The 26,448-nt window shown below is 40.3% G+C and overlaps 1 protein-coding gene across 1 annotated transcript in view; it reads right to left on the minus strand.

Moving 5' to 3' along the window:
• The window catches only part of LOC145348875 (protein diaphanous homolog 3-like), a 527,933-nt gene extending 507,663 nt beyond the window's left edge, over positions 1 to 20,270 (minus strand). The window contains exons 1-2 of the mRNA XM_080196908.1: positions 19,897 to 20,270; positions 1,304 to 1,336 (exon numbers count right to left, since the gene is read on the minus strand). Coding sequence (XP_080053034.1) covers positions 1,304 to 1,336; positions 19,897 to 20,031 — 168 coding nt within the window. The 5' untranslated portion in view covers positions 20,032 to 20,270. The remainder of the gene's footprint in view (positions 1 to 1,303; positions 1,337 to 19,896) is intronic.
• Between the last annotated feature and the right edge of the window lie 6,178 nt (positions 20,271 to 26,448).

Below are 26,448 nucleotides of genomic sequence, written 5' to 3' on the forward strand. Positions count from 1 at the left end.
TCATTGCATTTTAAATTAAAATTAAGTTTACAGCACTGATTAATGTGCCACAAAAAGCTGAAGACCCATTTGGGGTTCCCTCATAAGTTATTGCAGGACTCCAGGGAGCCTGGCTGCTAACTAGATGATACGTCTTTCAAAAGAAGGCAGTAAGATCGGAATAGTTCGAAACAAAATGTATCATGGTGACACTGACACTGACACTCACTGTTCAGGAATCAGAGATTATTACTCATGTATAATACTTGTGGTTCTTTGATAACTTTATTTTATTTTGACACTTGAGTCTTGAATGGATGGCCTCATTGGACCTAACCGCTTAATTGAGTGGTGACCAAATGATGTCAACCAAGTAATCTTTTTCTTGGTTTATACCAACTTTGAACTACTGTCAAGAACAGGGTTTGTTTTATAATTAAGAGTGCCTGTTGAATATTCTAGAAGAGTTCAAAATTATTCATTTTATTCAACGTCTCTGATAAATTTCGAAATTACCATTTTTAGTGCAGTCCAACCAATACCAAAGCTTCTTCAGGAGGGCAGGGATAAGTGAAGCAGACGTGCCTTCTCTGGGACTCAAACATTTATCAGGGCTTCAAAGAAGTACATTGAATATAGATCCAAAATCTCAGCAACACATCAAAACCTACAATAAAAGATCCTGCACTGTCCTCTCTGTTCTATTGATCTTTTTATCAGTTCAACTGGTCATAGTTCTGAACTCGTCAGTACAGCATAAAAATCCTCACTGAACTGAATGGAATAGTGCAAACTGTGTGAAATAAATAAGTACATGGTCCTGACACATTGATTGTTTGTTCTTGTATAAAGCATAAGAATGAGGGGAAATCATGGATTGTCAAATCTGTCATCAGCTGTTGAACAACACATGATCCAAAGTCAGTGTCTACCCACTGATGCAAGGGACAAAGAATGCCCCAGTATGAAGAATATCATTTGTAAGCACTTCACTCTAAACGGTATACTTGGTTTGCAAATCTTGTTGGTCAGTGTTGTATATTAATTACCAGATATGAATCACCACACAATACCAATGCAGTGCCCAAGCTTGACATTGCTGCCATCTGCAGGACTGACATTGATGAACCATGAATCTTAAATTAGTGCCCAAACTAAAATATTTACAGGAAGAACTTAAATATTCCAAACCAATTTATTAATTTAAATATGTGCAGAAACATAAAAATCCTACATTAGCAGAAATTAAAATTATGAGTTGCAGATTCAAATTGCAACTCAGTAAAACACAAGGCTGTTCTTAAAATATAAAACAAAGCCATACCATATCATCCGTCAAGGTTTTGATGTTCAAGTTCTGCAAAAAAGAGAAAACAAATGATGACGTATTTATCCACAGAATAATAGACATGCACAAATGGTCGCTCACTCAAGAAAAACAGAGAATATGATGAAATATAATTAACTTTTGAACAGTATTCTTGTTTTTAACCTGCTCATTTTTTTTTTTAAAAAGATTCAGTTAAGCGAATCATACATAAGTCACTGCAGCAATAAATAAAATGTTTGCGGACTCATAACAAATTTGTAAAATAGTGACTGAGATCTAAATGGTGGTTGAATAGTGTAATTTCTGTTGAAGGGACAAAGCTGCTTTGAAATCCTGGCACAGCCACAATGCTGAAGGTGGTGCGGTCTTTGAATAAACCAGAACCTGATTTTGTAACATGGGTTGCTAAGTGAGCATATTGTCTGACAGAAGATTTTAAGCCATATTTCTGGCAGTGGAGTTTAGACACCCTCATCTGACCACAATCTGAATTGGGAGTGGGGTGGGGGGGTGTGATTCAGAGGAGAAATCTGCAAACATTGACATTCTACGTGGTGATGACGATTGTAGTTTCAAATGTATTTTGTCATTTGTGTTAACCTTAAACCTCTGTATGTTAAGCTAAAGCAGTAAAAAGGAGTATTGCATTATAATCCATTTTCAAAAAATGTTTAATAATTTTTTTCCTTTTAAAAATTAATTAGCAGTCCTGTGATTCAGTTTTCCTGCATGTTTGATAAAACAAAACAAAAACTGTTATGATCTTTTGAGCCAAGATTCCTTTCTGGGGTCCTTCTGCCCAGTCATAACATCAACTGTGAGGCCTTTTTTTTTTAATGCTCCTTTTCCTTTACGAAACCAGTGCACATTTAACAACAGTTCCATGACTTCTTGTGCAGTGTTTAAATTTTTGACAATTAATACTCCAAAATTAGGAAGTAGATAAGGTGGCCAGACCTGTCAGGATTTGACATCACAGGCAGTTACTGTTCATGTTGGGAAGGCACAGAGCTTCTAAGTGGGATTGGAAGTCGAATTTTAACTTAAAAAATTTAAACTGCCTTCAAAGGAAAACTTGTATTTTGGGTAATTCAACTATCCAAATGCCGATTAAGGCATGTAACATCCTAAGATGTTGTTCAAGTACATAATGGGTGGAATTTTACTGGCACGTCCACCTGAGGTTCATATGATCCCAGCTAAGATCAGTAGGGAATGCTGTTCTCTGAGCCTTGCCCAATCCTGGAATCGGGGTGGGCGTGCCAGTAAAATTCCAGCTAATGTGGCTTTGAAGGTTGAAATTGTCAGTCTGAAATGATAAAAATAGCATTTGACATTGATAGATCATGTTGTATTCCTTGTACAATATATGCACAACACCTCTAGTAACAAGCCTTTTGTTTCCCCCCCTAAACTTTTGGCCAAGGCCTTTGGTGGATTAATCATCTATTTTTATACAGCGAAGTACCTATCTAAAAATAAGAACAATTACTAGAATTACTTTTAGAAAACATTTTTCTTGCAGTTCTCACCAACTGATCTATCCCAACTTTTCTTGGTTTTCTGAACAGACCTCTGTTTTGCCTTTCTTCTCTACTCACGGAGTTTCACATTTTCCCTGAAATCTTCTGTGTGAGAGCTCTCTGGGTCTTTCATCTTTCCACTAGTTGCCTCCTAGTTTATCTATAGATCTCTAGTCATGGCTATCTGAAACATTTACTCCATTACTATGAGCGTACCTTGATAGATGCATTCTCTCTCTCCTAGTGTTCAACTGCCCTATTTTTGGGGATACAGACTACAAAACAAAGAAAGGGCTGTCTCCACCCTGCCAATCCAAACTCTAGTTAATCATGAAATCATTGGTTCACATTCTGAAGCTTTTTAAACTATAGAGTCAGACAATGTCTGAAATCTGATCACAGCTTCCTTGTTAGCGCAGAGGCCTTAAATTAACCCTACCTGAAATCGTTCCGATAAAATCATCCAGGCTAGAAACATTAGCTCAGTTCTCTCTCCACGGATGCTGTCAGATCTGCTGAGGTTTTCCAGCATTTTCAGTTTTGGGTACCAAAAACTATCTGATGCCCAAGGTTTACCCAATCAACTATAAATTCTTTAAAACTAACGGAATGCAAAATTGTCTGGAGATACAGGTCAAGTATCCTTCATCCTTCAAATGTGCAAAGCCAAACACATCAAAATACACACTATTTTAATCCTCATTGACCGTTAGTGTGGGAGGTCTCATTGTTTGGCTATGATTTTTGTGGTGAATGTGTCACGAAGAAACTTTTTCCAGGTACCCTGTATTTATTGTTCAGTGATACATCTTACTTTTAGTCACTTTATTTAATTTAGACTTTAGCTAGATCCATCCTCACCCATATTAAGTTGCCCCTCCACCAACAGATTATTTTTACTCTGGATTTCTCCTCACCCATTCCATAATGAACCTAAACCTTATGATTCTGGGAATGCTATCCCCTAAATGTTCCCCTCGTAATGCTTGATCGACATGACCAATTTCCTCCTCCAGAAGCAGAGCCAGGATTACAGCTATGAAGTTGATAACAATTTGGGACAGTAGCTTTAGAATAAACTGGTGTAGGAAAGTTTTAATTTCGATAATTATTTACATTTAGTTTGTAGTTTAGGTATGGGCATTAGTCAAGTAATCCAAGTATGTAGACCCAATATGATTTTTGTTCTGAATTCAGTGACATTAGTTCATCGCATGGCTTGGTCTTAGAATTACACTCATAATTGATGAGGGTAAAAAAGCATAGCCAGTGATGCTACATGTCAAAGTTAAACAACTGTTGGGAGTTTAACCATCCATCTCCCAGGCAATTAAAATCTGATGCATTCTCTCAATTCAAAAGACATATTGTGCAAAGAAAGATGTTAAAACATTAGGCTTGTGCATCAAATTAGTGCAGTTTAACTTCTAATGTTTAAAAGAAGTCAACTTCTTTCACAGTATATAACCATCTTTGACTTTGTAAGTTTAGAATTAAGTTCTGAGATTAACTTTTGTAACTCTTCAGTTCTTTAAACTTTCATTACTTAGGAATATGTTGTATTATATACAGCACATCAATCAATTGCAACCACTGATTTTACATAGATTTTGTGTAACTTTAAAATTTACAAAGCTATTTTGCATTTTTAATTGACTTTGTCAAGCACTGTCAGATACTTAGCAAAAACACATTGATAATAGTGTTTTAGTGAAGTTCCACAGCAAATGCTGATATCTAGTGATCAATTTCGACATCTGGACCGATGAATCCACATACCCAAACATCACATTCTGTCTTCTCAAATAAAAGCGGATATCAAAACTATTCCATTTATATTGGATGAACGGCTGTGTAGAGTTTGCACGCTCTCCCTGTGTCTGCATGCGTTCCCATAGAATCTCTACAGTACAGGAGGCCATTCAGCCCACGAGTTTGCACCAACCACAATCCCATCCAGGACCTACCCTCATAATCCCACAAATCTTTCACTAATCTCTCCAACCTACGCATCCAGGAACACTAAGGAGCAATTTAGCATGGCCAATCAACCTAACCCGCACATCTTTAGAGTGTGGAAGGAAACTGGAGCACTTGGAGGAAACCCATGCAGACACGGGGAGAATGTGCAGACACAGACAATGACCCAAGCCGGGAATTTAACCCGGGTCCCTGGGGCTGAGAGACAGCAGTGCTAACCACTGTGCCAGCCCTACCTCCAGGTTCTCTGGTTTCCTCCCACATTCCAGAGATGTGCTGGTTAGGTAGATCGGCCATGCTAAATTGCCCTTCAGTGTCAAGGAAATTAGCAGGATAAATGTGAGGGGTTACAGGAATAGGCCTGGGTGGGACTATTGTCGGTGCAGGCTTGATGGGCCAAATGGCCTCCTTCTGCACGGTAGAGATTTTATGACTTCCTATACAAATTCTATATAACTTCAAAGTACTACCCACTTTGCAATCTTCTTTATTAGTATTAAGAATTATAAAACAACTTTATCACTCTATCCTTTACTTTTAAAACAAATGTAACTCATTCCAAGTAGCAAACAGGGATAAACTATAAAGTTACAAAAACAACTGTAATGAGAAGGGTGGTCCCACATGGGACAATGGGAAATGACATCAATTGATGATCATCCTCAAAAACCAATTAGAAACTGATCATGCACCACCTACAGATTAATACACACACCCTTTAAGCCAATTAGGAAATAAACTAACCATATTTAGGAAAATCAGAATGCAATAGCATGGATCACGTTACGGGTTGTAGCTTAGAAAGAGTTCACAAGCAGTAGCTTTCACTATGCAGCAAGTTTGAAACTGAAGAGCTTGCTGTCCACAAAAGAGGCTGAAGTAATGGAACAGAACAAAGACAAATGGTTAGGCTGAAATGGAAAGAAGCAGAATAGTACATTCACCAAGTCCTGCCTTTTTTGGATAAGTATTAATCTACAATTTATTAATAATTTCTTGAATTATTTCACCTGTTGCCTATGTGGTTAAAGCCTCAAATGAACACAGTTAGAATGCAAGTTCAATGAGTATCTAGAAGGTGCACTGGGGAAATCATGTGATCCGCTTGTTCGAGATTGAAAGGAGGCTTAGATTATTTTACTGAAGTTGCGGTCTGAGTTATTTATGCTTCGAGATCATGGCAGCTGTCTCTGAGTTTACAATGAGTAGACTCTAGTTCTCCCAAAATCCCAGAAGGAAGTTGTAGGCATCAGGTTATAAAGAAAATTGTGCTATAAACTGACTATGTACTTTAAAAGGTGAGTTGGGTGGGGTGGGGAATCAAGAATAGCTAATTACCATTTGTAACACAGTGACAAAGTTAACATGTTCCAGTTGCCATGAGAAAAAGGGCAAAGAATGTCATTTTTGAGATCAGTTTACAGGCTTCCCTACAAGTCATGTGATTAGCATGAAAAGATTAGCACTGTTGCATCAGTGCCAGGGGCCTGGGTTCAATTCCGAGCTTGGGTCTGTGTGGAGTTTGCACATTCTCCCTGTGTCTATGTGGGTTTCCTCCAGGTGCTCCAGTTTCTTCTCACAGTCTGTTAAGTGCACTGACCTGAACAGGTGCCAAACAGTGACAGAGAGGAATTTTTACTTCATTGCAGTGTTAATGTAAGCTTTACTTGTGACTAATAAATAAAACTTGTACTTTTTTTAATGAATATTACAGACAGCCAGCAATTCTGCATGGTCAGTGGAGGGAAGATATTTCCTCGTTTGCAAACTAGACATGATGTGGAGATGCCGGCATTGAACTGGGGTAAACACGGTAAGAAGTCTCTCAACACCAGGTTAAAGTCCAACAGGTTTCCAAATAAACCTGTTGGACTTTAACCTGGTGTTGAGAGACTTCTTATTGCAAGCTAGATGCAGAGAGAGATAATCTCTAGTCAAAGTAACACATCTTGCAGTGATCTCAGGATTTCGGATTTATCCTAGCATGGTCAGGGAGACACAATCATCGGTACAGCCTTTACTGCCTGTGGCAGATTTAAGGAACTTGCCAAAATCTGAGGAAAGCAGCTGGAGATGATGATGACAAAGTTATTACCAGACAAAATGGGGCGACATACAGAAACCCATTGGAAGCAATGATGGATTATAAATTTAGCCCAGAGTTTGATGGGTGTTAAGTATATAAGAGTCAGGTTCTGTAGTTTAACAGGCAAGGTTGCCTAGAAAAAAAACATGGTGTTTGATTAATAGTGATGATCTTTTCCTTACTGACTTGTTACAGTGAAAGTTTTAGAAGTTAAAATCTTGCGCTCATAATTGCAAACAAAAATATCTTCACAGAGTTACCATTTTCTTATTTGATCAGTAAAGATTCCTGAACAAATCTAGAGAATTCTTTCTGAATACACCACAGAAATTGTTCTTCCTCTTTGTCCTTTAAAACTTAAAATTACCCTCACATAGACTGCAATAGTAAATCCCCATTACCGCAATTTTTGCACCTCCCCATAAATTCATTTATCTCTATCTTTCACACAAGTTGGATGGCCTGTACAGAACTTTAAAAGCATCTTAAGATATAATAATTTATTTTATTTAGCCACATTTCAAAGTTGCTCTTAAACTACTACATTCAATTTTCAAACAGTTAAGCACTGACTGCCCCCTGCTGGGATGTTTCAAATTATTTCACAAATTCTGAGGTTAATTTGCAACTGTTTCCAGGCTGCTCAGTGACACATCTAGTGGAACTGCAGTCAGCTGTAATCTGGCATTAAATTAAACCCAATAAAGACAGCATTTGCAGGCTTTTCAAAACCATATATCATTTTGTGAAGGCACATACATGGCTGCTTTTCACTAAAGTTTGAGGATTGTCCAAGCTCAAAAGTTTCCCATTCTAACTTCATAAATTATGTTCCCAACAGCCCAAGAATTGTAGACAGCAAGCAACTAATAAAACACAATCATTTTTACAGTTAGTGTAAATAGTCCAAAGCATCCATTCACAGAAACCGTATCCAACCTTAGTTCAATTGACAGAAGAAAATATGGAAAAGGAGAACACTGGGTAACCAAGGGCAAATTTAAACAAAAACTTTTAAGAGTCATTGATAACGAATTAGCCAAATCCTTGGAGTATTACACTGTTAGCACAGTCATTAGAAACCATATGGGTCTCAGTGAACTCAAATCACAGGCACTATCCTGAACGATTGTAGTGCTTACATTCAACTTAATATTTGAAATCAAATTTTAATCAGTAAGGAAGAGAAACTTTATGGTTACGCCAAAGCAGCTACATCTAGAAAAAACCAGCTGCTGTATATCACAGATCCTCAAATGAAATGTTTCCCAGTTGTCAGGAAGTTAATAAATAAATACAATTCACAGAAATAAACAAAAGCCCAGTTTCATTTAAACTCAGTGCAGAGTGAGTTGACCTTTGTTCACAAAACGGGTTCTATTATGGGCCCCCAACACAGCTGGGTGAGCAACAGGAAAAGAGGGTTCTGCTCAAGATTAACAAAACTCTTGCAGGACATTACCAAATTTAATTACTAAAACTCGTACAAGACGAGCAGCCATATTGGCCTCAAAGGGTGACAAGTTTCCATCTATACACCAGAGAACTGGAACACAAATGTGTAAACAGAATAAAAACTATGAGCAGGATTACGTTCCCTTCAAAACAATTTCTACACAATTAAACACTGAAGTATTTGTGATGTTTTTTAAATATCAAATGATGACCCTGAGATGAATTAATATGGCACTATTATACACGTATTACACAAATTTCAAAAACAATTTGGAGAGTTACATGATGTGAGCGCAGGAATAGCTACCTGTGAGCACTTGTGCTCCTCATCTTTTAATACTTTCATTTATCCTGATGCACAGCCAATAAGTACCTAATGAGTGAAAGTCCCTGGAAAATTTCTGGTTAAGTTCTGGGACAAAGTGCTAAGTAAAGCCACGAAAATCCTCAATACATAGAAACGGCCAGGGTGGAGCTGAGTTCTCATAACGACGATTTGATCAGTGAGTGAGCTCTCAACCCAGCACGTCGAAGACATTGTAGATGATGACTACAGTTAAGGTTATAGATGACAAACCAGGCTTTTTGGCACAGAATTTCAGAGCTCATATTGCTGAACCACAGAATAGCAATAAGAATGCTTGATGAAGCAGAGGAAAGAATCCTTGTTGTCAAGAATGCAACTTCCTCAGTTGAGGCCCATTTTCAATCCTTGGAAAAAAATCAGCTATATGGTACATCATATATCCTGGATTTACTTGGAGAGCTATGGCAGTAGTAGAAGTGTCCATGTGACCAGCTTTCCAGCAGGAACTGAGGGCAAGCTTCCAGCTAAAATTTTGTGTGAACTGGCTACTACGTTTTCTTAATCTCAACACAAAAGCTGGGCATATTATACTTGAAGAGGCATGTTTGTATCCCATTTCTGACCCCACCTACCAGAGCACTGAGGTGAATTTCATCTGTTATCCTTTGAAAATCAAGCAAGTCCATTTGATTATAATGATATGTATCCCTCAGCATGTTTCTATAACACTGCAAGCTTAAGACAGGGTTGATTCTAAGAAATCCTCATCATACCAAGGGTGCAAGGTGGTACAGGGGCTGACCTATGTTAATACTAAATCAGAACGGTGGAGACACGCTGTACGATATTTACCTTTTTATCATCCTTGCATTCATGAGCAGGTATATACACTATGTGACAATCCTTTACTCTTGTCGTGGCCAATATGAGTAGTGCCATTGCAGGGAAGTGGGTGAGCGGTTTGGTGTGGAGGTTGCAGTGCGGCCCAACAAGTCTTCACAGCTGGTCAGAAAATCCCCTTTGAACTATTGGTGTTGTCTAGTTTGTTCCTGTATTTTTGTTATTTTGGGGTCAAAGAATCTCTGAATTCCTGTAAAGGTGCAGACAGAGCAGGCATCCTGGGAAAACACATTGGTTTGTATCATTGGCGTCCCTGATGTAGCTGGAAGAGATGGGGGGAAAAATGCTTGATGCATGCCTAATCATTTTGCCAGAACCTTTGGCTGATCAGTCTTTTCCATACATATGTCAATATCCTAAATTCACCTTGGCTGAATATGCAATGACAGTGGCTACTTGGAAAATTCTGGAATAAAAAAGTTACCTTGTAAACAAAGGCATGCACTGTTATGCCACATACTCATTGCTTTATTTTGTTATCTTGCTTTCTTCCAATCTCTGAAACATCTTTTCATTGTTTTTATCTTTGGCAGTGTCATTTGTAATGAATAATCAGAACCAACTGCATTGGTGCCATCTTGTCTCTTTCTGTACATGTGGAAAAATTATGCTATACTGTACCATTTCTTGAAGGTTTGTTATATTCTTCGTAAAAGTGGGAAAAATCTTCAAAAAAAATTTGGAAAAAAACAACATAAGTGTAATCTGCAAACTTAGTATTTAAATTAGAATGTATTTTGCTTAGAATTTATGAACAATGACAAAGGATATCAGAAATACTTCAGGAATTCTGCTGCCCAAATTAAATATCTTTTCACTATTTGCAAACAACAAATACAAGCTACTATTTCCCTGGTCCACAAATTGCAAGTATTGAATTAAAAGCAAGCAGCATAAAATTATTATTTCGGATAGTAGCTGAAACAAGGTTTGCATCCATTCACGGACACCCATAACTTTTTGACAACTCTGTCAACAATGCAATACTCTTAAGGGTGACACGTTGTTTTGGCTAACTCCTTACTGAGGGGTGATCTTATAGAGGTCTATAAAATAATGAGGGGCACAGATCAGAGAGATAGTCAATATCTTTTCCCAAAGATAGGGGAGTCTAAAACTAGAGGGCTTAGGTTTAAGGTGAGAGGGGAGAGATACAAAAGGGAACAGAGGGGCAATTCTTTCACTCAGACTTTCCTCAGACTTTAAAAACAAATACGCTTTTGGATACAGAGCATGTCTTTTCAAATTGGTCTTAATGATTTCAGAAATCAGGTCTCATTGTACAAAGCATTGGACATTCAAAGCATATTTTACACATAATGCAATTATTACTCGCACTTATAATCCCTGTGCTACTACTCTCAAATCACCTGGATTTTGTAAATCTTACTTATGTTAAGGACTCCCATGGCCATCTTCAGAAAAGTTAGTTGGATCAACTAAATTAGGCCTCACCATTATACATTGACTTTCTGGTCCAAAACAAAAAAAAATACTCAGTTTGTCAAAAGGAATTGAAGGTGAATACTTCGAACTTTCTGCTCAAAGTGTCAGTAAAATGTTTCTTTGTTTAGTTTTAGGCAACATTTAAACCATTTATTAAATAGCTGATGGCAAAAGGATTGGTGGCATGGGCTTGATGGTGTTCTGGAGGCATATTATAATCAATGAGATGGCTTGGGCATATCACCATGGGCATGACTGAGATATTGCTAATGACAGGTGAAAAGTATCCATTACAAAACAAGATGTTAAGCAAGTCATGATGAAAAAGAAAGGTACTTCAAACACTTAACATTCATAAGAAAGAGCTATTGCAAAGAACATTTATACTAAAAAGGTTGATCAGTAACCAAGGCCAGATGGGGAAAACATTGGAATCAACAGCAGTGCCAGAGGATCAGAAAATGGTAAATATTACACCCCACACAAGGGTTTAAAAAAATAAGCCCAGCAACTGTAGGCCAGTCAGTTTCATTTTGATGATGGGGATGCTTGCATTTGTTGAGAGTAAATTGTGTTGAACTAATTTGTTGGAGTTTTTTGATGAGGCAACATAGAGGTGATGAGGGTAATGCTCTTTATGTGATGAACATGGACTTCCAGGTAGCATATCATAAAACGCTTTGCATTTCTGTGCGAAGTTATAGCTAATGGAATAAAAAGGGACAACAGCAACATGGATAGGAAATAAGAGTAACAGGAAAAGGAGAGTATTGGTTATTTTTGAGACTGGAGGAAAGTTTGTCATGGAGTTCCCCAAGGGTCAGTGTTGTGACCCTTGTTCTTATATAAAAAAACTAGACCTTGGTGCACAGGTACAAAGTCAGAATGTGTGGAATAATATGAAATTTGCAAGTATTATGAACTATGAGGAGATCATGTTGAATTTCAAAAAGGGTATAGACTGGTTAGTGGAATGAGTGGACAAGGCAGGGGATGGATGGATAAAATTTCATGCCGATAAGTGTGAATTGTGTTCTTACGTCCAAAATGAACAGAGTCAACATAAAATAAAAAAGGTACAATTTAAAAGTGATGGGGAGGTGAAAGGACGACAGTAGCACAAATCAAGTGTACATGTGGATCAGTCATAGAAGGTGACAGGACTGGTTGACAGCACCATTAATAAAGCATACAATATCCCAGGCTTCATTAAAAGGGGCAAGGAAGTTGTATTGAACTTGAAGAAAACATTGGTTTGGTCTTAGCTAGAGTACTATATCAAACTCTGGGCACCACACTTTAGGAAAGTTGAGAAGGTATTAGAGAGAGCGCAGAAAAGATTTACTAAAATAGTCTCATAAATAAAGATGTTCAGCTACACAGATTAGTGGGACTGTTGCCCTGGGAGAAATGAAGAATTGAGAGGAAATTTGTCACAAGTGTTCAAAATCACAAGCAACCTGATAGAAATCATAGAATCCCTACAGTACCAGAAGGTGGCCATTCAGCCCATCGAGCCTGCACCAACAATAATCCCACTTCGTCCTCATGACTCCACATATTTATCCTGCTAATCCCCATGAAACTAGAGTCAATTTAACATGACCAATCAACCTAAAACAAAACATCTTTGGACATGATGAGGAAACCAAAGCACTCAGAGAACCCACCCAGACACCAGGAGAACATACAAACTCCTCACAATGACCCAAGCTGGGAATTGAACTGAAGTCCCTAGCGCTGTGAGGCAGCAGTGCTAATTACTGTGCCACTCTTAGAGAGAGAGAGAGAGAGAGAGAGAGAGAGAGAGAGAGAGAGAGAGAGAGAGAGAGAGAGAGAGAGAGACACAGACAGACAGACAACAGAAGCAGAAAGCCAGGTCTGCATGTAGATCATGTTGATAGTTTTCCCCTGTCTATTCTGTTCCCATGGGCAAAAGCCATTTTGCGCACTAAATGGTTAGGATCTGGAATACACTGCCATAGAGTTTGGAGGCAGATTCAATCAAGGCACGCAAATAGAATTATAGAACCCCAAAAGTACAGAGGCAGTGGCAGCAACAACAATAAGGAACTGGATTCTTATCTCAAAATGAAGTCTGAGCTGGACAATGGGAACAAGCCTGGGATACTTTTTATAAATTCTTTCATGGAATGTGGGCTTCACTGGCTATTTATTGCCCATGCTCAATTGCTCTCAAAAGGTGGTGGTGAGCTGCCTTCCGGAGCTGTTGTAGTCCATGTAGTGCAGATACATCCACAGTGCTTCGAGGGAAGGGAGTTCCAGGATTTTGACCCAGCAGGAGTGATATAGTTCCTCATGAGCATGAGTTGTTTGAAGGGGAACTTGCAGGTGGAGATGTTTCCATGTGTCTGCTGCTTAATTGGCAGTGGTCGTAGACTTGAAAGTTACTGCACAAGCAGTCTTGCCGAGTTTCTGCAGTGCATCTTGTGGATGGTACAAACTGCTATCACTGTCGGTGGTGGAGGGAGTGAATGTTTTATGGATGGGGTGCCAATCAAACAAGCTATGTCCTGAATGGTGTTGTTATCGGACAACAAATTTTCTGAAATTGGGTATACAGTATGGAAACAGACTAAAGCTGCACTCAGAAGTCCTCCACTAAAGATCACAAGGGAACAGTTCCAGACAAGCAGGCAAAAGACATGTTTTTAAAATGCAAACAAGGGCACACACACACACACACACACACACACACAGAGACAGGATGGCACCAACAGAAACTAAATTAAAAAGTACATCCCCATCTAATCAAATCAGCACCACTGACCTAATCAGGTGGTATCAGGAAACTTCTATGGAGACACCTAAGGATTAACATAACTAAGGAAGCCTTCCTGGCCTCAAAGACTTCCTGAGATCAGCCAAACACCCATTGTTCACGAAACCCCAGAGATTCTAGACCATTGACAAACCCATCAGACAGAAACGATTACCATACTTAAAACATCAATACGATACTTAAAAACATCGAAACAGGATGGTCAGAGTCAAATACTGTAAACAAAACATTAACATTTGAATCATAAAACGTGTCAAAGTTCGAGTATAACTGTAGCCCATTGCAGCAGGCCTTCACAGTGCTTTCGGGACAGTTCTGTTTGTATGTCCTGACTGCACCTCTGTCGACGTTAAAATAAAGCTGTACTGCTGTTGAACCTGACTCTGAGTCCGTAGTGGTCATGTCCGCCCACTCGCGCTAATAGTGTCAAGCTTTTTTAGTGTTGTTAGAGCTGCATTCATCCAGGCAAGTGAAGAGTATTCCATCACACTCCTGACTCGTACCTTGTAATTGGGTGGACAGGCTTTGAGGAGTCATGAGGCAAGTTACTCGCCACAAGATTTCTCACCTCTGATCTACTCTTAAAGCCACAGCATTTATATGGCTTGTCCAGTTCAGTTTCTGATCAATAGCAACCTTTAGAGAATACTGTCAGTGATGGTAATGCCATTGAATGTTATGAGGCAATGGTTACATCCTCTCTTGTTGGAGAGTCATTCTTGCCACACAAGTGCCAGGCAATGTTACTTATCAGTCCAAGCCTAGATATTATCCAAATCTTGTTATATTTACACAGTTTGCTTCAGTGTCTGAGGAGTTGCAAATGGTGCTGAATGTTGTGCAATCACCAGCCTGTGCAAGCATCATCAAACACACACAATTCCACAAGAACTTCTTCTGACCTTATAATGGAAGGAAGGTCATTGATGAAACAGCTGAAGATATTTGGACCTACGACACTATACTGATGAACTCCTGGAGTTATGATTGACCTCCAACCACCACAACGATCTTCCTTTGTGTCAGGCATGACTTCAACCTCAAATTCTGATTGACTTCAGTTTAGCTAGAGCTCCTTGATGCCATACTCTGTCAAATGCAGCCTTGATAGCAAAGTCATTCACACTTCATGTCAGGAGTTCAGCTCTATTGTCCAGATTTGGACCAAGGTTGTAATGAGATCTGGAGCTGACTGGCCCAGGCTATACCCAGTGAGCAGATTATTGCTAAGCAAGTGCAACTTGATAGCATTGTCGATGACCCTAGATAAATTAGTCCTAAAGAGAGCCAGCACAGACATGATGAATAATGACTTTGTATGCTGTTAAAAATAGTGATTCAATGGAGGCTGAGTTAACATGAATACTTGACAAATTTACAAATCATCTGTAAATTTGATCCACATTTTGACTTGTGTTAAAAGCAGGCTGTTTGCAAGTTCAGACTTAAAAACCTTAAACTGTTATCGAAGAGATTCCAAGTTTAAGTAGTTTGTGATCCTTAAAAACACATTTGTGTTTTCTATTAACTTCACACCCATATAATGTCTTACAAGCATGGAATGAATGATGCTCCCTAAGCTTTTGTGGCAGAAGATAGACTTCACTCTTGAGAATACTGTATTAACGCTTCCTCCAGTGACAGAAAGGTAGAGGTTCAGTGACACTGTAGAAATGTAAATTGCTCCAATCCATGACAAATATATCTAACCACAGTGTGAGAAGGATGGCACAGGGTGGGGATAAGTACCATTAAAATAAAGATAATTTCAGCATAAAAAATTATGCAGGTGCTTCCAATGCCATTTCAGTTAACCCCCAGAAGTTCCAGCTGTCAGCATCTGTCTCCTAACTATCAGTATCAACCATCTTCATATCTGGCTTGCTGGTGTTTCTATAGCAGAAGTATGAACACTCAGTAATTGTCTGCCAGTGGACCATACAGAAGGCTTTTGGATATAGAACCATATAGCTATCATCTATCCAATGCATATAACTAAGCTGGCATCACAAGGAGTGCCTGCTGCTGTAATTAACACACTCCAGGAACTTATTGGTGACACAGTTTTGCCAAGAGATGCTGAAGATACATCCGAGACAGTGAAGGTGGAAACTGTTCAACCTTTTCCTCTGCCTGACACATGTTGTCCGGGTCTCACCACTGTATTGAAGTGCACAGAGAACACAGACTCACAATGTGATGTATCAGGTTGCTGCTGTACACAGACTAACTCAACTTGAACTTAACAGCTGTTTTTGTGATGCTTGTGTTGATTGCCACATCAAGTGACAGATTGCTGGTGACTCTATAGTCTAAATTTGACTCTATAGTCAAATAATGATCTGGAGATGGGGCGGGCTGTTAACGCGCAAATAAATGCAGCGTGCAGTAACGGAACGGCGATAATTATGGGGGATTTCAATCTACATATTGATTGGTCGACCCATGTTGGACGCGGTGGGCTTGAGGAAGAGTTCTTGGAATGCTGCTGGGATAGTTTCCTTGAACAGTGTGTGTTGGAGCCGACGAGGGAGCGAGCTATCTTGGATCTGGTGTTATGTAATGAGGCGGGTAGAATTAGGGATCTTGTGGTGAAGGATCCTCTTGGGAAGAGTGATCATTGTATGGTAGAGTTTCTGATGCAGATGGAGGAGGAGAAAGTGGGTTCTCGGACGCGCGTCCTTTGTTTGAACAGAGGGGAGTACGGTAGGATGAGAGAGGAATTGGCGAATGTTGATTGGGGGAGCGCGTTGGAAGGTAGGTCTGCTGAGGAACAGTGGAGGATCTTCAAGGAGATCTTTCTTGGTGCTCAGCAGAAATTTATTCCGATGGTTAAAAAGGATCATAGGAGGAGAGATAATCAGCCATGGATAACGAAGGAGGTAAAGGAGAGTATTAAATTAAAAGCGGATGCGTTTAGAGTAGCTAAGAGTAGTGGGCAAGAAGAGGATTGGGAGAGGTTTAAATGTCAACAAAGAATGACAAAGAAGTTGATAAAGAAGGGTAGGAGAAACTATGAAGCTGGGCTAGCGCTTAATATAGAAAAGGATAGTAAGAGTTTTTATAAATATATAAAAAGGAAGAGGCTGACTAGGGTGAACGTTGGACCCTTAGAGGATGAGAGGGGGGACTTAGTGGTAGGGGATGGGGAAATGGCTGAGGCCCTGAATAACTTTTTTGTTTCTGTCTTCACGGAGGAGGACGTGAATAATTTGCCGGGTGTTAGCAATGGAAAGATGGTAGGAGTGGAGGGCCTGAATGACATTATTGTTACTAGAGAGGCAGTGCTTGACAGACTGGAGGGAACTGATTGTGGACAAGTCCCCAGGACCAGATGGAATGCATCCAAGGGTTCTGAAAGAAATGGCAGAGGTGATAGTGGATGCCTTGGTGATTATTTTCCAAACGTCGCTGGATTCCGGGGAAGTGCCTGAAGATTGGAAAACGGCTAATGTTACACCATTGTTTAAGAAGGGTGGCAGGCAAAAGACAGGGAATTATAGGCCGGTTAGTTTAACATCTGTTGTAGGTAAAACATTAGAATCCGTGATCGAGGAGAAAATAGCGAGGCATCTTGAGGAGAATTGTTTGATAGAGCAGACGCAGCACGGTTTCGTTAAGGAGAAGTCATATCTGACGAACTTATTGGAGTTCTATGAGGATGTGTCTAGGGCGGTGGATAGAGGAGAGCCGGTGGATGTGGTCTTTCTGGATTTTCAGAAGGCGTTTGATAAGGTGCCTCACAAGAGGTTATTGCAGAAGGTCAGGGGGCATGGAGTTGGGGGTAGGGTGTTAGCGTGGATAGGGGATTGGCTGTCAAATAGGAGGCAGAGAGTGGGGGTCAATGGGTGCTATTCGGATTGGCGGTTGGTGACTAGTGGAGTGCCCCAGGGGTCGGTGCTGAGGCCTCAGCTATTTACCATCTATATACATGATCTGGAGGAGGGAACCGAGTGCATGGTGTCGAAATTTGCCGATGACACCAAGATTGGTGGAACGGCAAATTGTGCGGAGGGTGTGGAAAGTCTGCAGACGGATCTAGATAGGCTGGGCGAATGGGCCAGGAACTGGCAAATGGAATTTAATGTTGGCAAGTGTGAAGTTGACCACTTTGGTAGGAATAATGATAGGAAGGACTATTACTTACATGGCGAAAAACTGCAGCATGCGACGGTGCAGAGGGACCTCGGGGTCCTTGTGCACGAGTCGCAAAAACCCACCCTGTAGGTGCAGCAGATGGTCAGGAAGGCGAATGGGATGCTGGCCTTCATAGCGAGGGGGATTGAATATAAAAGTAGGGAGGCCTTGCTGCAACTGTATAGGGCATTGGTGAGGCCGCAGCTGGAGTACTGTGTGCAGTTTTGGTCGCCGCACTTACACAAGGATATTTTGGCCTTGGAGGAAGTGCAGAGGAGGTTTACTAGGCTGATACCGGAGTTGAGGGGGTTGAACTATGAGGAGAGGCTGAATAAACTAGGCTTGTACTTGAGTTTAGAAGAATGAGGGGAGATCTCATTGAGACATATAAGATGATGAATGGGATGGATAGGATCGAGGTGGAGAGGCTCTTCCCGCTCAGAAAGGACAGTAGGACTAGAGGGCACAGCCTCAAGATAAAGGGGGGGCAGTTTAGAACAGAGTTGAGGAGGAACTTCTTCACTCAAAGGGTGGTGAATCTCTGGAATTCTCTGCCCGTTGAAGTGGTGGAGGCTGCCTCGCTAAATATATTTAAGACGCGGGTTGATAGGTTTTTGATAGGCAAGGGGATTAAGGGTTATGGGGAGAGGGCAGGAATGTGGAACTGAGACACGACAGATCAGTCATGATCTTATAGAATGGCGGGGCAGGCTCGAGGGGCTAGATGGCCTACTCCTGCTCCTATTTCTTATGTTCTTAAATATGTGTTGCTATTCATAATCTCCAGCATCCTAAGTGCTGGTGAGATACTTGACCCGAGTGTGCCAACTAGGGGAATTTCACAGTAACTTCATTGCAGTGTTAATGAAAGCCTTACTTGTGATTCATAAATAAAACTTTTAAAAGACAGGACAACAAATTTGAAACTGACGAATGTTTTAGGTACAGGGAAGATCACGTCCAGAAAAATGTAAATTTTGGAATTCTCTCTGTTTTAGCTGCTATAGCTGTTTTAGCTGAAGGAGCAATTTAGCTCAACATCCTAATTCACACATCTTTGGAGTGTGGGAGGAAACCCACACAGATATGAGGAGAACATGCAAACTCCACACAGAGTGGTCACCCAAGTCTGGAATCAAACCCAGGCTCCTGACAGCCAGCAGTACTAGCCACTGTGCAGATGAGTCTAAGACTCGAAGCATAAATGTGATAGCCAGAATCATTCTACAGCAGAGAAACAGGTCATTCGGCTCAGTAATATCTGTTGATGTTTATGTTCCATAGGATCCTCATTTATTTATCCCTCGGTAGATCCATCTATTCCATTTTCTTTACTATGGTTACTCCTCAAATTTCATCTACATTAGTTGTCTCAACAACTGCTTATGTGAACACATTCCACATTGTTACCGCTTTTCTAATAAGAATGTTGTTCTGAATTCGCATAACATTTCTAAATACTCAATGAGTGCACAGCAAGGTCTCACCCTGTAGTCAGAGCTGGGTGGAGTAATTGCTGTCAAAGTCAGCTGACATCAATATAAACAGGCTCCTTCAATTTCCAGTGAAAGAGACACAGCGCCTTCCTCCAGACATACCGCCACGTCACTGAATTTGCAGATTAATCCTGACTAATAGGGCTCAGGAAACTAAAAATAAAATATCTAATGTAGCAAAACATCAATGCGAAATCACAGCGACTTTTTTAAAAAAAAAGAGCAGTCTTAATTGCAAAATAAAAATCACATCAAGGAAAAGTGCAGAATGCAAGCTGTCTCCCGCATTTTTGGATAGACACAGGCTCCTGGCTTCACCTGTACCTTGAAGGAAGCCGCGTGTGATTAAGTCTTTTAGTTCGAGTTCCATTAATATCTACAATGTCCAAAACGGATCATTCCCCAAAACAAAACTGCCCGATGTGAGTCAGACAAAAGTTTAGTAAGTACTTACGAATTTGTTCTTTCTCTCAGTGTCTTCACGTTGCGGCCCGAGGGCAGCGTCCCTGTCACAGCCAGCAGCTGCCAATATCTTTTTCCGATGGCCATTGCTGTCCCCACAGCGGGGCTGGCGATGATGTCGATCCATGTTTACTTATATCGCTGTAATTTTTTTTTAAGAATATCCCCCTCCCCGACCTACTGAACTCGGCTTAATCCGGTTTAACCTCTCTGATCCGATCCGGGAAAACGCCAACAGGGGCGGGGAGAAATGAAACTGAAGCTCCGGTGTGACAACAGCCCTCACACCGACAGTCCCGACACCAGTCAATCGGCCGAAGTAAAATCTATGAATGAAGGAACTTCCACTCGCTTCCAGTTCGCGGCTTTTTTCCCCCAATCGAAAACAAATAACCCGCCGCCGCCAGTTTGAACCAATCAAATCAGCCGCAAGGCTGACCAATCGGAAAGCAGGCTGGGCTGGGCGGCTGGCGTCATGACGGCATGAGGTAACGGTCGCCGCTCGCGCTCTGTGAGGAGGTTGTGGCTGAGTTTATTGTTGGCTTACGGAACCGCCTTCACTTTTCATTGTGTCTCTCTTTTCCTGCAGTCTAAAAAAAATCACCAAAGTGTCATGGATGCTAATAATAGGAAAGCTATTTCCTGATCGTTTTATTTTGTAATAGAAAACTAAACTCCAGGGGCTGGGCACCTCCCTCTGCGACTGGATCTTGAACTTTCTAACTCACAGACCACAATCAATAAGGAAAGGCAATGACACTTCCTGCATGATCATCCTCAATACTGGTGCCCCACAAGGCTGTGTTCTCAGCACCCTACTATATTCCTTCTACACCTTTGATTGTGAGGCCAAATTCTGCTCCAATTCAATTTCATGTTTACTAACAATGCCATCATAGTGGGTCGGAGCTCAAACACTGTCAAGACAGAGTACAGGAATGAGGTAGAGAATCTGGTGAACTGGTGCAGCAACAATAATCGCTCCCTCAATGTCAACAAAATGAAGGAGATTGTAATCAACTTCAAGGAGCATAGAGGACAACATGCCCCTGTCTGCATCAATGGGGATGAGTAGAAAGGGTCGAGAGCTTCAAGTTTTTAGGTGTCCAGATCAGCAACAACCTGTCCTGGTTCGCCCATGCTGACACTATAGTTAAGAAAGCCCACCAACGCCTCTACTTTCTCAGAAGACTAAGGAAATTTGGCATGTCATCTACAACTCTCACCACTTTTACTTGCACCGTAGAAAGCATTCTTTCTGGTTGTACCACAGCTTGGTATGGCTTCTGCTCTGCCCAAGACCACAAGGAACTACAAAAGGTCATGAATGTAGCCCAATCCATCACACAAACCAGCCTCACATCCATTGACTCTGTCTACACTTCCCGCTGCCTCAGCAAAACAGCCAACATAATTAAAGACCCCACATATCCTAGACATTCTCTCTTCCATCTTCTTCCTTTGGGAAAAAGTTACAAAAGTCTAAAGTCACATACCAACCGACCCAAGAACAGCTTCTTCCCTGCTGCTGTCAGACTTTTGAATGGACTTGCATTAAATTGGTCTTTCTCTACACCCTAGCTATGACTGTAATATTACGTGCTGCACTCTCTCATTTCCTTCTCTACGAACAGTATGTTTTGTCTGTATAGCACACAAGATACAATACTTTTCACTAAGTTAATACATGACAATAATAAAATTGAAACAAAAAGGTAAAATGACAACAACATGTCATAAAACATACTGAGGTGCTTGGCAGGGTTAATATTAGATAAACTATAATCACTGCAATATGGCAGGACTAAATGGCCCAAACGTTGGAGTCTCAATAAGAGCGAACATAGGAATTAGGAGCAGAAGTAGGCAAATTCAGCCCTTCGAGCCTGGTCAGCAATGCAATCAGATCATGGTTGATCTCTCCCTGCTCTCAAATCTACCTGCCCACCTGTTCCCCATATCCCTTTAACCTGTTTTTTTATGAGAAATGTATCTATCTCTTTCCATTTAATAATTCAGACTCCAGCACTATGGAGCATGGGTTCCTCCTCATCAGGGAAGTTTGCTGCTATTGATGACCTCAGTGTAACGCAGCATCCAAGGAGCTAAAATAACAGATGAATCCAGAGTTGCAGTGAGCCAGATATAGTTCCATGGGAACCCAGGTTCACAGTTGTATCAGGAGCTGTAGGTTCATGAACTTGGACTCATTGACCTGAACTTACAATGTTATTTAGACTGAATTATTTAGGTGTGGATGCCTGGTCCGAGCACAATTTTTAAAATTAGGAATGTCAAAACACTTCTAGTTCAATTCTTCCTTCCCCACTCCCATCCATCCCAGCGTTTCCCCATCCCAGCTTCCTACCCTACCCATCCCAGATGATGATCGCACAATATTCAGAACCATTCATGACTCCTCAGATACCGCAGCAGTCCTTGTCCAAATGCAACCATATTCAGCCTTGGGCTGAGAAGTGACAAGTAAGAAATTGTGCCACACATGTGCCAGGTAATGACAAGAGGGAATCTAACCATCTCCCCTTGACATTCAATGGCATTGCCAGTGCTGAATCCCCCACTATCAGCATCCTGGAGTTACCATTTGAACAGAAACTGAACTGTACCAGCCATATAAATATTACTGCTACAAGAGCAGGTCAGAGGCTTGAAATCCTACGACGAATAACTCAACTCCTGGCTCTCCAAAACTTGGTCACCATCTAAAAAGAATAAGTCAAGAGTGATGGAATAATTTCCATTTACCTGAATGAATGCGGCTTCAACAACGGTCAAGGAGATTTGATGTTGGAGATGTCGGTGTTGGACTGAGATGTGCACAGTGAGAAGTCTCACAGCACCAGATGAAAGTTCAACAGGTTTATATGCTACAACGAGCTTCGGAATGCTGCTCCTTCATCAGGTGAGTGATGAAGGAGCAGCACTCTGAAAGCTTGTGATACCAAATAAACCTGTTGGACTTTAACCTGGTGTTGTCAGCCTTCTTACAGTTCAAGAAGCTTGACACTATCCATGCCAAAGTCGCCCACTTGATTGGCATCTCATCCACACTTCACAAGCATTCACTCCCTCCGCCACAGACACACAGTGGCAACAGTGAGTTCAATTTACATGATGCACTGCAGGAACTCACCAAGGTTCCTCAGACAGCACCTTCCAAAAGCACAACCATTACAATCTTGAAGGAGCAGGATAACATGTGCATAGAACATCACCAGCTAGAAGCTCCCCTCCAAGCCACACACCATCCTGACTCGGAAGTATATCGTTGTTCCTTCACTGTCACTGAATCAAATTCCTGAAACTCCATCCAGAACAGTATTGAGTGTAGTGACACCACATAGAGACACCACCTTCACAAGGGCAATTTGGGATGGGCAATAAATGCTGACCTAACTAGCAACACCAACACCCCATAAATAAATGTAAAAAATGTATCCAAATTGTTAATGCTGTTATGATATGGCAGATGGTAAATGCCAAGCTCTCCAAGTCCCAAAGGGAAACTTGAACAAGCTCGCTCAATGATTTGCAATTTGTATTTTATGAGCAGGTATCTGAAGTCAGGAGAAAAAACTTAAATCATTGCGAAGATTTTGAAAACTAAATTTCAACATTTACTGATAAAAAAGAAAAAAATAAACAAAATTACATTTATACAATCTGTGTAACTTCAATAAACATTTCCCAAAAAGTTCTTATTTAGTTAACTCAGAGCTAAACATCCCATGTCGAGAACACAGCTCATAGATATTACTCTATGAAAATTCCAGGAATGTCACCACATGTCCCCAGTTGCCATAGGGGAAGTCACATGCAGGCCTTTCTCTCCCTTTCATCTGATACTGCAAGCCAAACTTTGTATCAAAACCTTGCAGACACAAACATTTTTCTTAGTGTAGCTACAGCTGCTTTTCCATAGGTCTGTTTCCAGCACACTGCTTCAGATTCCCGTAACCACACCACTTAATACAGTCTTCAACCTCTCTTTAATCTTCAACTCTGTCATTGTATATTCCCTTAAAATTTACAGGTCTTCCATGTTATGTTCTTGCCCTTACATGTTAGGTCAAAATAAACTTACCACTCTGCTCCATCCATTTGTGATCAGTCAATTATAATGTTCCTTCTAAAATACAATAGTTAACTTCAAGCCACTTCCCTTATCTTCTGACTGTAGATTTTCATTCATGCTGCCTACTGGTACTCCATCTTAACTGTGCTCATATGCACTTGTAAATATCGAAAAATATAATATTCTGTTACAGAAGACAGAGGCTCAGGATAATCTAGCAATGATTTACAGCAAATGAGCCGAATTTAATTTTTCATTCACTGATTTCTGTCCAGTTTTCCATTGGAAATATGCAAATCAATGGGTTGGATTTCTTGTTAGATGTTCCTTTACCTATACACTTTTTTTTTTACCTCTAAGCCCATTTAAGAGCTATATGCTGAAAGAGATGGTCAAAATGTTCCAGGATGAAGATACAGCTTAGATTTAGTGGGACAAGTAAGTGGTGTTGGTTTTTGAAGCAGTGGCAGAGTTCTAGTCTCTGGTAATGTTGGAGAGTAGCCAAAATACACACTACATTCGGGGTTCTGGAGGTGAGAAGCACTCTCATGACAGTCTTAAGCTTTGGCAACTCTGTGGAACTGGTCCATGACTTTGATAGTTTTGGCATGTACATTGTGAAGAAATGGTACTTTTAAGCCAATGTTTGGCATTCTGAGAAAGTTCTGAATGTTTCTAATTTAAAACTGGTTTCCAATTCAAAATCTGCTGCCAAATTAAGCAAAATATATTGTGGTTGCAGACCTTTAGACCAGTTAAAGCTTTGCAGTACACGAACAGATGACAGTAAAGTGAAAAAGACAGAACTTTAAAAAACAAAATTCCAGAAGAGGTGTTTTTCCACCTTTATTTAGGAAAGGAAAGGAGACCAACATTTTGTTTATCCATTCATGGTACATAAGCGATGCTGGATGCCTTTATTGCCCATCCCCAGTTGCCCCTGGAGGGCAGTTTAGAGTCAACACATTGTGGCTCTGGAGTTAGATGTAGGCCAGATGAGGTAAGGACTATGGATTTCCTTCCCCAAAGGATATTAGTGGGTTTTTTCTGACAATCGACAATGGTTTCATGGTCATCAGTAGATTCGTAATTTTACATAGATTTTGGTTGAGTTCAAATTTCACTACCTGCTGTAGTGATATTCCAACCTTGATCTCCAGAACATTTGCTGAGTTTCGGGACAAATAGTACCATTAGGCTATCACCTCTCCTAAGCTTCATCAAGTAAATTCAGTTCCGAACATCAACATCTGTGTCATGTTATTTTCTAATCAGTGATGCCTGGGAAACAAAGTGTATCACCAGAATCAGGTACCTTACTTGGTTACTCCAAGGTTATGCACACCTTAAGCAGGATTTACAATCTAAAAAATAAGTTATGTAACATCTATCTTCCAAAATCAGAAGTACAGCTTTGAAATTAGAAGGTGAAAAGGAAGGCATAAAAATTGTGGCTACAGGTCTTTGCAGTGAAGATGTTTGCTAGCCACCAATTCCATCCTTCTCTCATCACTGTTTCAGACTGTTCATAATCTTGGTGACCCAAGCTAACCTGCCACCCTTATTTCCTCTCCATCATCTATTTCCACAGCTGTTCTGTCTTCTCCTGGTCTCAGCTTATCTGCTGCTGAAATCCTCTTGTCTATTTATATTGCTTCCAGATTCAATGATTCCAATACTCTGACCAACCTCCCATTGTACATCCTCCATAAAATTAAGCTCATGCAAACTCTGCTGCCTGTGTGCTCATTCACACCAAGTCCCATTCAGTCATAACCTCTGCACCTCACTGACCTACACTAGATCCCAATCCAACAATGATTTGATTCAACAATCTAGATCATAAGTTCTAGAATTCCTTCCCTCAACTTCTGCCTCTCCACTTCTCTCTTTAAGATACATCTTAAAACTTATCTTAAAATTTCTGTCTTTGACCATGCTATTGATTACTCGCACTAATGTTACCTTCTCGACTTGTTTACTGTTCTGTGAAGTGCCTTGGGACACATTAGTACATTGAGGCTGCAATATAAATTCAAGCTGTGGTTATAAATGGAAGTTGGAAGTACCAATAAGCCGTTTATATTGCTGAATTGACAATGTACAAAGACAGTGGAGAACTATGTTCATCTCCAGATAATCTAAAAGAATAATGGAAGTAGCCAATAATACAACAGCTAACCGATTTGAAAGAGAAGTTTATTCATATAATGCTCATTCTCAAAAAAAGATAATCTGAATACTCAAGTGATGGAAATTTACATGAAAAACATTGAATATATCTGTAAGCTGAACCTTGTTAAGGTACTTTTGAACTTTGAACATAACTGTTAAATTGTTAAGAAAAACCCAGTTAATGACAAAAAGTCAAGATATCTTGAAATAACTGTTGTAACAATGGTGATTTACACTTTGTATGATATGTATGTGTATACATTTCCAAACATC

The sequence above is a fragment of the Carcharhinus amblyrhynchos genome, chromosome 10 (assembly GCF_965287045.1).
Source record: "Carcharhinus amblyrhynchos chromosome 10, sCarAmb.v2.hapA, whole genome shotgun sequence".
Lineage (NCBI taxonomy): Eukaryota > Metazoa > Chordata > Chondrichthyes > Carcharhiniformes > Carcharhinidae > Carcharhinus > Carcharhinus amblyrhynchos.